This window comes from the organism of the source record quoted next, unplaced genomic scaffold (assembly GCF_019419815.1).
Source record: "Pyrus x bretschneideri cultivar Hongxiangsu unplaced genomic scaffold, Pyrus_bretschneideri_v1 Contig18, whole genome shotgun sequence".
In the NCBI taxonomy this organism is placed as follows: Eukaryota; Viridiplantae; Streptophyta; class Magnoliopsida; order Rosales; family Rosaceae; genus Pyrus; species Pyrus x bretschneideri.
The window spans coordinates 971,982-983,055 of NW_025999479.1; the positions used below are offsets into that span (position 1 = coordinate 971,982).

An 11,074-nucleotide genomic window follows, 5' to 3' on the forward strand; every position below is an offset into this window, starting at 1 on the left:
GTGGTCACTCGAGGCAAGGGGGTTACGACCCTTCTACATACCAGTGAGTGGGCTTTTGGTTTTCCTTATATACCTATATACTTATGTTTTTCCCAGAAAATGAATTGAAACGTTTATTCGTTTTATGTCATGCATTATGTTGCCGTTTGTTTATGCATTGTTAGTAGCCTATATATATATATGTTTGGTGTTGCGGACGCACAGGTAAGTGCCAGGTGAGTATGGTTTATGCTTATATTCAGTAGTGGTTTGAGATGCATAGAGAGCTCATAACTTGCACCCCCGGTGTTAGTGCTCCCGCCCAGAGTTGGGCACAGTCCTTCATGTGATGTTCACCTCCTACACCACACGCTCATCTTGGATCCAAGTTAGGTGCACAGTCCTGTCGTACAGACCACTTTAGGTGGTTCCGACTCGTAGGTGACCTGCGATTATTCGCCCAACCTTCACATAATCGTAGCACTTGAGCGTACTTATTATACACCCAGTCCTGTCGTACAGACCACTCTAGGTGGTTCCGACTCGTGTGCAGGTATAGTTAGTGAGATGAGATTTGAGCTCTAGATTCAGCCGTACAGGTCACGTTAAGTGACTCCGGCTGACAGATTACATGGCATTGATTTGACATTACCTGAGCACTTGCATTTTATTTCGAGGCTTTTGGCATGGCATATTTCTGAGCATGACTTATATATGTATATTATATTTTCTGGGAAGTATACAGGTTTTATGTCGAGGGGTTAGAATCTTGTTTATGAAATGGTTTTTGAAAAGCTTTGTTTTTGCCCACTCACACTTTTTATTTTGCGCCCCTCTAGGTTCTAGTTGGCTAGCACTTTTGGTGGCTCCCCAAAGGATTTCCCCGGCATATCTGACAGATTATCACCAGTGTAGGACCACATTTGGGTGTGTTTTTGTAGTGTTATTTCTCCCGGACTGCATTAGGTCTTTGAGCTTTGAATTTTGTTTTTCACACTTACACTTGCACATGTATGTCCTTACGTTGTGTATAGCTGGTTTTTATTTATTTGTACTTTTATTATTATTTTATTTGCTTCCGCACTGTGCACATGGTTACGTCACTTCCACGTAACGGCCAACATGCTCTGATCTCGATCGGGGTGTGCCAGTTGTGGTTGACATGGCTAGTGGAAGGAGCATCATAGAAGTGATAAGTATCTTTGTTGATATTTTATTTTGTCATGTACATAATCTTATTTTGCAACTAATTGTATTTTTGTATTCCGTGCATAGGGTGACAAAGAAATGGTGATTTACAAGATAAGAACTACACCCAAAAATCAAGCTTTTTAAGTTACACCATGCTTGGGACGTCCTCAAGGATTGTCCAAGGTAGGGAGCCAATGGAGACCAACAATTGGGAAAATTATTTGGTAGTGAAGCCAGAAGCACAAATGTTATCAATGGATGTGTTCAGTGACCCCAACTTCTTCTTTTGCAAGACCCCCGGGAAGAGATGAGCAAAAGCAAGCAATGAGAAAAGGGAAGATGCAAGATCCGGTTAGTACAACGATTTCTTCTGGATTTGCAAAATTGATCGAAAGCCATAGCTTTTGGGGGGAAGAACTGATCCGAATGTGCTTGGCATTTGAGAAGCAAGCATAAATGGAGTAAGAAAGGTTCAATTTTGATATGATGAGGGAGGACCTCAAAAAATACACTCCAAATAGGAAGAAGTTCTTCCATGATAAGCAAAAGGAAATTATGCGAAAGAATGCCACAAGGAGTATATTTCAAGATGATGATTTATCTCAAGCTTATATTCGAAGTCAACCACAAAATCCACCACCAAATCAAAGTGGTGAATATTATTATGATCACTAGTTGTTTATTAATTTTTATGTAGTTTAATAATCATTATTTGTATTAATTTTATGTGGTTTATTAATTATCGTTGTATTAATTTTATATAATTTATTCTATTAATTAGGTGTTATTAACTATTGCTTCTATTAATTATGGTTTATTCTTTCAAGATCCGATTTGTGCTATTAATTGTGCTAATTATTGTCTTTATTAATTATGCATTTTTATGGTTTATTCTAGATCCGGTTTTATGACTTATTAATATAACATTTTTTTTTGTTTTTGGCTTATTCTAGGTGTCTTCAATAATTGTTGGACACATTGATGCACACATTGCTATACACTAGATGCCTTCAATAATTCAAGGGTGCCTTCAATAATTATCAACAACGTACTACACAAAAGACTTGATGCCATATTGATGTACACATGTACTCACTTAAAAATATTGCCAATGTACTAGCACCCATTGGCTAGCATCTGAAATACAGATGTGAGCTTCTGATGAGGTGATAGACTTTGTCGGCCTACGACATCTATCTTCCTCGCAAAATAGTGGTCCTGATGGACAACTGTGTTCAAGGTGCTTTCAAAAAGCTCTCTTCTCATCTGATACCTCCTTCGAAAATCATGAGGAGGATACCTTGGACGTTCAATGAAATAGTCTTTCATTATCCGATCATGATACTTTTCTCTATCACGATAACTAGATTCAGCATGGTGCCCATATTGCATAAGTGAGTTTGCAAGTTCGGCTTCTTCATTTTTCATTTCTGCTTCCCTAGCTGCAACATTTGCTTGGTATTGTGTCATCTGCATTGACAAGTTACGTCTTATTGTGTCACCCATTGACGAGAAATTGATGATTTTGAGGAAACAAAAACACTATAAAAGTTGGATAATTTTGAGGAATCAGAAACACTATGAAAGATGGATGATTGGTGAATATGTTTTGTGATGGTTAGATATTCAACATATGCTTGTATAGAGGATGGTTGAAGGTTGTGTTTCATGTGTTTCATATGTATTTGGTATGTGTTTTGTAACAACCCGTCCCCAAAAATTATAGTCTTTATAATTTTTAAATGTGTATTTACGAAAATGTCCTTCGAGGCAATGTGTTGGCTTTTGTTGACTAAGGTGTCGTGTCACGTAAGACTCGTTTTCTTGGCATATCCTCATAGTACTCGTCACTACAAACGCATGGACGCAAGCGAAACGTGATTTGGAATTATACCGAAGAATATATTAACGTTTAAAATCGGGGGCATTTTAGTAAATTGGTTATTTTTCTAGAAAGCTCAAGATTTTTGGAGCTTAATCTGGAAAGCCACGTGTGTGGCCTAGATTTAAAGAAAGAAGAAATGGACGGTTGGGAGAAAAGATAAAGGAGAGAAAAAAGGGGTGAAACTGGACCAGTGAGGAAATGAGAGATGAGAGAGTGACCAATCAGAGAAGAGAGGAAGGAAGGAAATGAGAAAGGAGGAAGAGGAGGGGAACCAAACCAGATTCCCCTTAACCTGCGAACTCGGTTGCAACCCATAGGTTTCTCCAACGAAATTCATCATTTTTTTGATGGATTGAGCCGATCTACCACTTCCAATCATCATATAGACCTTTCTTCTACCATTTCTATATCAAATATGAGGAGATTAGGTTCAAAATTGAGAAGAAATAAACCTATGGGTGTCATGAGATTCATGGCGAGATCCACCAAATCTGATACGTGTTCTTCCAATTACCACCACCATTAGACTCCCTCGGAGGTCTGTAACAAAGCCCATGCATTGGCTAGGGCGTCGGAGTTGTTTTGGAGTCGAATAAAAAACACCCAAATTCGAGGGTTTCCGGTGATTCGAGGCTATTTTCAAAGGTTTCCAGACCGAATTGGACTCAGCCCATGTATGAAAATTTCTCCTTTCATTGAGATTTACTTGCCTATAAACTTTGGTAATTTTTAGAAATAGTTGAATTTTCCAGTAAGTCGAGGCAGCCGACCGCCACCTGTGGCGGCGCGTGGCTAATGGGTCGCCGATGCTATTTTACGCTAAATTGATATCTTGATCTCAGGTTTGATATCCATATGATGTGATTTGATTATTGTGAATCTAGCTTGATTAAGGTGTGTTACTTGATAATTATATGAATCGATGATCCGACCGTTGGATCATCACCAAACCTTGATACATTATAGTACGTAATATTTAGAAACTTACGGGTTGGGAATCTGACATACAGATCTTCCCAAATAGGATATGTAAGTTATGTGTTCTATTGATAAGGATTCTGAGATATGGTTTGATAATTGTTCTAGGTGTTGATCGTTCGTGACACCTCGATGTTTGTGCTAGGGAGTCGTAGCGCGGACTCCAAGTGAGTGGGCTTTTGGTTTTCTTTATATACATATATATGTTTTCCATTTTCCCAGAAATGGTTTTAAATGGATTTACGCTTTTAAATGCCATGTCAATTGCATTACATTTTAGTATATGCATTAGTATAGATATGCATATTATTGCATGATGATACGCATTTAGTGCATATTGATGATAGTAATTGCAGTGTGAGTGCAATTTAGCTTACCTACAGACGCCCAAGGAAGTTTCAGGTGAGTGCATATTGATGATAGTAATTGCAGTGTATGGTTATGTTTAGATGCATTTAGTTCACCTCCCGCACCACATGCTCACCTTCGATCCAAGGTAGGTGTCAGCCTGACGTACATACCATATTAGGTGGTTCCGACTCGTAGGTGACTTATGATACTTCACACAGCCTTCACGTGACTGTAGCACTTGAGCGTACTTTTTACACCCAACTTGTCGTGCAGACCACATTAGGTGGTTCCAACTCGTGTGCAAGACTAGGTTAATGAGCTATAGGTTCAATTGTACAGTTCACATTAGGTGACTCCAACTGGCATACTATTTTATATTGATTTCACACCTGGCTTACATCTTTTAGTGCTGAAACGTTATGACATGGCATGTTTTAGTTTTTTACTGGCCTTGTGCATTGGTATTCATATATATGTAGTATTATTTTCTAGAAACTATACGGGTTTTACAACGAGGGGATATAACGTTTTCAAAAAGTTTTTATTCAAACTTTATTTTCAAGCCCACTCACCCTTATTTTTCACCCCTCCAGGTTTAGCTGTTGAAAGTTCGTATCGACGAGGATTCTCCGTAAATCTCAGTATAGGTGGCTACCTCTGAGGGTATGATCCTCACCCACACTACTATACTTTACTTATGCTCTGATGTCGCGTGTGGAATGAGTTCATTCCCGCTCACAGCGCACTCTTGTCTTTAGGCATTTTTAGTTTAAATTTATTCACATTTTCCACATCACTATACTTTATGACTTCGTCACTTTCCAGGTGTCAGCCAACACATCTCGTTTCGTAGTCCTACTGGACATTCCGGGTCGGAGTGTGTCATGTTTCGTGTGTTTCATGTGTTTGGTGTGTTATACATCTCTATCATGTGTTTTATATGTGTATCATGTGTTTCATACGTGTTTTGTGGGGTTTTGTGTGTTTCGTGTCTTTCATATGTGTTTCATGTGTATATATATATGTTTCATTTGAATGGAAAACTTAATAGAGTTAGGTGAAATAACAAATTAATGATTTCAAAAAATTCTTATGACAAATTGCTTAAAATTTAATTCATATACAAATTTAAATATATGTATAAATTTATATGACACTTCAAAAAAAAAAAAATCTTTATGAAAATATGAAAATACTAGAGAGATTGGATTTAGGGCTAGTTTGATATTGTTGTGTCTTTTAAAAAAATTGCTTCTGCATTGTGAGAATAAACAACTGTAAAATAAAGTTGTTAAGTGTTTTGCAAACCTGTTTTTTGTAAAAGTGTTTGTAAAAGTGTTTTTAATAAAAAAAAAAAAAACAGTGTCTGATTGTTTGGTAAACTTTTATATAAATTGTTTTGAATATGTTAAATGAGTAAAAAAGATATAGTATTTAATGTGATACCATAATTGCCAAGACAATAATGTAAGGGCAAAGATTGTAATTTTGTAAAACATGTGGGGTTATACTTGTCATTTGAAAAGTTTATTAAATGATCATTGATTACTATGCTTTGAATTTGAAAAAAAAAAAAAAACAAACTTTTTTTTTATAAGCATGGTAGATTTTGCTTCTACTTTTCTATGTTTTTCTACTTTCATTAACTGTAATTTTTTTAAAAAGCATTTTTTTTGTTTTACCAAACGTATTTAAATATTCCAATTTTTTTTAATAAGCTGTTTTTTTTTTAATTTATAAAAGCACCACAATCCCAAACCAACCCTTTACCATATGATGTGAAAATTAATTTAACACACAAATTAACCCTCTTTTGAGCTGATTCCTTATCCTCTTTGTCTTGACTTTAATTTCTTCCTCTTCTTATCAGATTCCCAGCCTTTTGAATTCCAAATTCGTCCATCCATCTTGGCCCATACATGTGTTATCCATTTAGTGCCCAAAACTGCTCCAAAATGCACCAAAATGCACTTTCTTGATACCTTAACCCTTTGGACCTACAAACACACGAAAATGAGTTGAAATACTACTTTAACTAAGAAATAATAACACAAATGCACAAGAATAAGCTAGCTAAGTCGCCTAAATATGCTCTTATCAAATTCCCCCACACTTAGCTTTTGCTAGTCCTTGAGCAAAACAAAGAAACAAAAGAAACAAAACATATAAGCTAAACCTTCCAACGCTTGCCTCAGGGATTTAAGCTCAATTTTCACTCAGATTTTCTGACTACACTCCCTACACTAGATATATGTGAGAAGATTGATGAAAACATGTAGACGAGCCACTCACATATGTATAATGAAAGAAAGCACTTTCAGGAATTATTAATGCATGTATATATATAATCTCATGAATGGAACGCCATTACTTAGATGCGAGAACCAGGGATACCATATGCTCAAACCAATTTTAAACTCCACATATTGAAACACATAACAATCAAGATAGAAGTCAAAGGGTTGTAACGGGGTTAGGGCATTGGTTAACAAACAAAGGTAAAGGAAACAAACGTTCTTAAAGCAATAGTGAGCAAAATAATGAATTAGGCACTTAGAATTCCCTTTAGAATGCAAAAATTAACTTTGAACACCCAAGGGGAAGTCACACAAAACTTAGGGCTATATTCAACTTTTTGGACCCTTTCTTTAACAACCAACACTTGTGAGTTCGTTCTCACTTATTTTCAACTCCTTTTCTTCCTTTTCTTCCTCTTTTTCTTCTTTTTCACATTTTTTTTCTTTTTTTTTTTCCTTTTCCCATGCCTCTTTTAAGACTTTGGCACACTCATACACACAAAAATTCCTTCCCCCACACTTGTTTTCTGCAAGAATGTCACTCAAAAGGAATTCCTTCTAAGTCATGCTCCACTATACTTCAAGAATAAGGGTATGGAAAGTCTTATTCTAGGCTAGGTAAGGGTGATGTGGTTAACAAAGAAAATAGGTTAAACAAGGCTCAAAGGGGCTAATCCTACAATACAAATGACAAGGATGGATTCGGCTATTTGGCTATGGTGGTGACTACTACACAACTTCATCTTGTTATTTGTTATGCTAATCAATTTCATGCTTTGAATGAAACGGGTATGAGTTCTAGTATTTGGAACTATAGTGATGAAACGCCTTCTAAGTAGCAACCAAGCAAAGAATAATGAGATCATGCAACGACTTTAGAAAACAAGAATGCACAGATTACTAACTCTCCAAATAAATGTTTAGGCTCAAGTCTCTCAGGGATGTAGCATTTGTTTGAGTTCCTTCCTTCAAGCATGTTACAAAAACTGATTTTATCCTTTGTGATTACATATGAATTCGTAAACTATAACTACAACCAAGAATAAACCAAGGAGCAAATCAAACTTCCATCCATGTTTGTAACTCTCTTTAACAGTCATGCATTAAAAACCAAATCCTCATCAATGTGTTGGAAGGTACCCTAAGACACAAACAAACACACCAAAATAGCTCAAAATGCACTAAAAACACTTAAAAACAGTGAGAAACAACATTAAAGTGATAGGTGATAGAATCCATGAATTTGCATAAAAACACTTATTTACCCCCCCCCCCACACTTAAATCAAACATTGTCCTCAATGTTTCACATAAAGACTCACACAAAAGCAGACAAATAACAAACAACTAAGCATGATAAAATAAAGCAGCAAAGAGAAGGGTTTAGAAACGTAAATCTAGGTTTGGAGTGGAAGCTCAATCTTCTCCTTGTTGAATACATGGGTTGCCTCCCAAGAAGCGCTTGCTTTAACGTCTTCCAGCCGGACGAATATGTCATGCTAAGCTTCACTAGTACCCACAGCATGAAGGGGTACATCATCCACAACATGCTCCTCGAAATTCTCATCGTATGGCTCTATGAATGGAAGGGGATAGTGATCCTCCCTGATTGTGGTGTTTTGGTTCCGAAAGTCCATGTAAACGCTCCCACCACCTTGAAATCGATTGGGTACCTGCACCAAAGAAGGTAACAACCTATTAGTTGAAATGGGATTGGAATTGGGATGGGAGACTTACTAGGATGTTGTGGCAATGCCCCTAGGGCAGCCACCATCTCGCCAATTTTATCACTAAGCACGCCCAAATTGGGTGTTTTTAGGGTAGTGGCGTGCTCCTTGTGCTCTACTCCAATTTCTTCCTCGATGGTGGTTCTAGATGCATCCTTCTTGATTGGTGCTGAATGTTCCTGCCCTATATTTTTAATTATACCAATGGTAAAACAAGAACGAACATCATTAGGATTCTCAATGGATTCATAAACTTTAAAGTTAATCATATCACCATCAAATTCCATAGTTAAGGCTCCCTTGGCCACGTCAATCTTGGTGTGAGCTGTTTTCATGAAAGGTCTTTCAAGTAAGAGTGGCAATGATGGACAGTGGGTTGAATCCTCCATGTCAAGCACATAGAAATCTGCAGGAAAAATCAAGTGGTCTACCTACACCAAAACATCTTCCAAAACTCCTCTTGGATATGCATTAGATCGATCGGCTAATTGAATAATAACACCATCATTTTTAAGCTCTCCTAGATTCATAGATGCATAAACAGAATATGGTATGACATTAATTGATGCACCTAAATCTAGCATAGCATGTTCAAACCTTGTATTACCAATTACACAAGACCTGGATCTTTGCATTTAGGTGGCAGCTTTCTTTGCAAAATTGCAGAGACATTCTCACTTGCATGTACTACCTCTTTCTCCTGAATCTGTTTCCTTGTTGTACAAATCTTCTTCAAAAACTTTGCATACCTCGGAATTTGCTTTATTGCATCAAGGAGCGGGATATTGACATGCACCTTCCTAAACATCTCTAGGATGTCTTTTTCATCTTCCTCTGTCTTAGATTGCATAAACTTGCTAGGAAAAGGCACATTTAGTGGAATAGAACTAGACAAATTCGAATTTGGACTTACCTTAGTGGTTTGGGATGGTTTTTGTGCACTAGGGGCCTACGGCAAGGTTTGTTCCACCCTTGCCGTGGCTTTTTCCAATTTCTCCTCTTCGAGCAGCAGCTTTTCGTGCTCTTTTGGACTTGATTTGGTTGGTTCGAGTATAGTTCCAACTTCCTTGCCACTTCTTAAGATGATAGCCTTAGCGGTTTCAAAACCTCCTTTTGGATTGATGATGGTCGAGCTAGGCAACTTGCCTTGCTCTCTAAATTGGCCTATGAATTCCGCAATCTGCCCTACTTGCTTTTCTAATTCATCAACCTTTTTGTCCCTATTTTGCATTCCCTGCGCCATAGAGGTTAGTAATTGAAATTTTTGATCATTATCTATGGACGAACCTGATTTGGGTTGTGTAGGTTGTGCTTGGGGTGGTGTGGGTTCATACGGCCTTTGGTAGAATCTCGAAGGTTGTTGCCTAAATGCGTTTTGTTGTTGGGGTTGTTGGGGCTCCCTCCATTTGAAATTTGGATGATCTCTCTAACAAGGATTGTAGGTATTAGAGAATGGATCATTCCTTGGTTGATTTGGACTTTGGTACCCCACAACATGGGCACTCTCCCATCCTTCATTCTCTATCAATTGAGGACATTGATCATTGAGATGTCCTTGCATAGAGCACACTCCACATATGGCCGCACCTTGCATTTTGGATCCTTCAACAACCTGAGACACAATTATAGTGAGATTAGCTAATTGAGATTGAATTTTAGAAATTGCACTTACCTCATTCACTTGTTGCCGTGGGGTATCTCTTTGTCCAACGCCTTCATATTGTTGTGCATTCAATGCTCGGTTTGCAATTAAGACCTTGGCAGCCATCGGTGTTTTGTCAACCAAAGCACCTCCCGCTGAAGCATCTAGCATTTGTCTCTCAATTGGAAGGAGTCCCTCGTAGAAATATTGAATTAAGAGCTCTTCCTTCATTTGATGTTGATGACATGATGCAACAGGAGTCTTGAAACGCTCATAATACGCTGGAAAATACTCCCCTTGATTTTGTTGAATTCCGCTAATCTTTTTCCTCAAAAGAATCACTCTTGAAGTTGGGAAGAATTTCTCCAAGAATGCTCTCTTCATGCTTTCCCAAGAAGTAACGGTCCTGGGTGCCAATTCATAGAGTCAATCCTTAGCCGTTTCCAAAAGAGAGAATAGAAAGGCTTTCATCTTCAAAATATTCCCATCGACAGTGATGGGTGTCATGCTTGAACATACCACTTCAAACTCCTTAAGGTGCTTGTTTGGATCTTCCATGGACAACCCATGGTATTTGGGAATGTGATGCAACAAGCTTAAATTCAATTCAAAGTCATCGGTCTTGCCTTGAGCCGCCCTAGGGTATTGAATGCATAATGGCATGGCATTGTCTAACCCCAAGGCAGAAAGCTCCTTGATTGTTCGATTATCTGCTTCCATGACTTGTTCTTCTTCTTCCACTTCTTCTTCTTCAGATTCGGCCTCTGAACTTGAACTAGGTGGATTAGGTTATGGTTGCTTCCTCTTTCTTCTCAAAGTTCGCTCAAAATTGTCGTCAAACTCTAATATATTTTCACGAACTGGACGAGAACTACGAGTCATACAATTGTACCTAGAACAAGGAAACAAAACAAGTTAGCAGGTCTCTTAGAAGGCACGACACACAACCAAACACTAAGAAATAAGTCACGGCAAAAACAAAAAGAAAGAACAAATAAACACACGACACTTTTGACCTTAAGACA

General features: G+C 37.8%; 1 protein-coding gene across 1 annotated transcript; it reads right to left on the reverse strand.

Annotated features, from left to right (window-relative positions):
* Nucleotides 1–2,286: 2,286 nt before the first annotated feature.
* Nucleotides 2,287–2,676, reverse strand: LOC103960057. Its single transcript, XM_009372446.1, has one exon. The coding sequence runs from the start codon at nucleotides 2,674–2,676 to the stop codon at nucleotides 2,287–2,289; it is 390 nt and encodes a 129-aa protein (XP_009370721.1).
* Nucleotides 2,677–11,074: the final 8,398 nt, after the last annotated feature.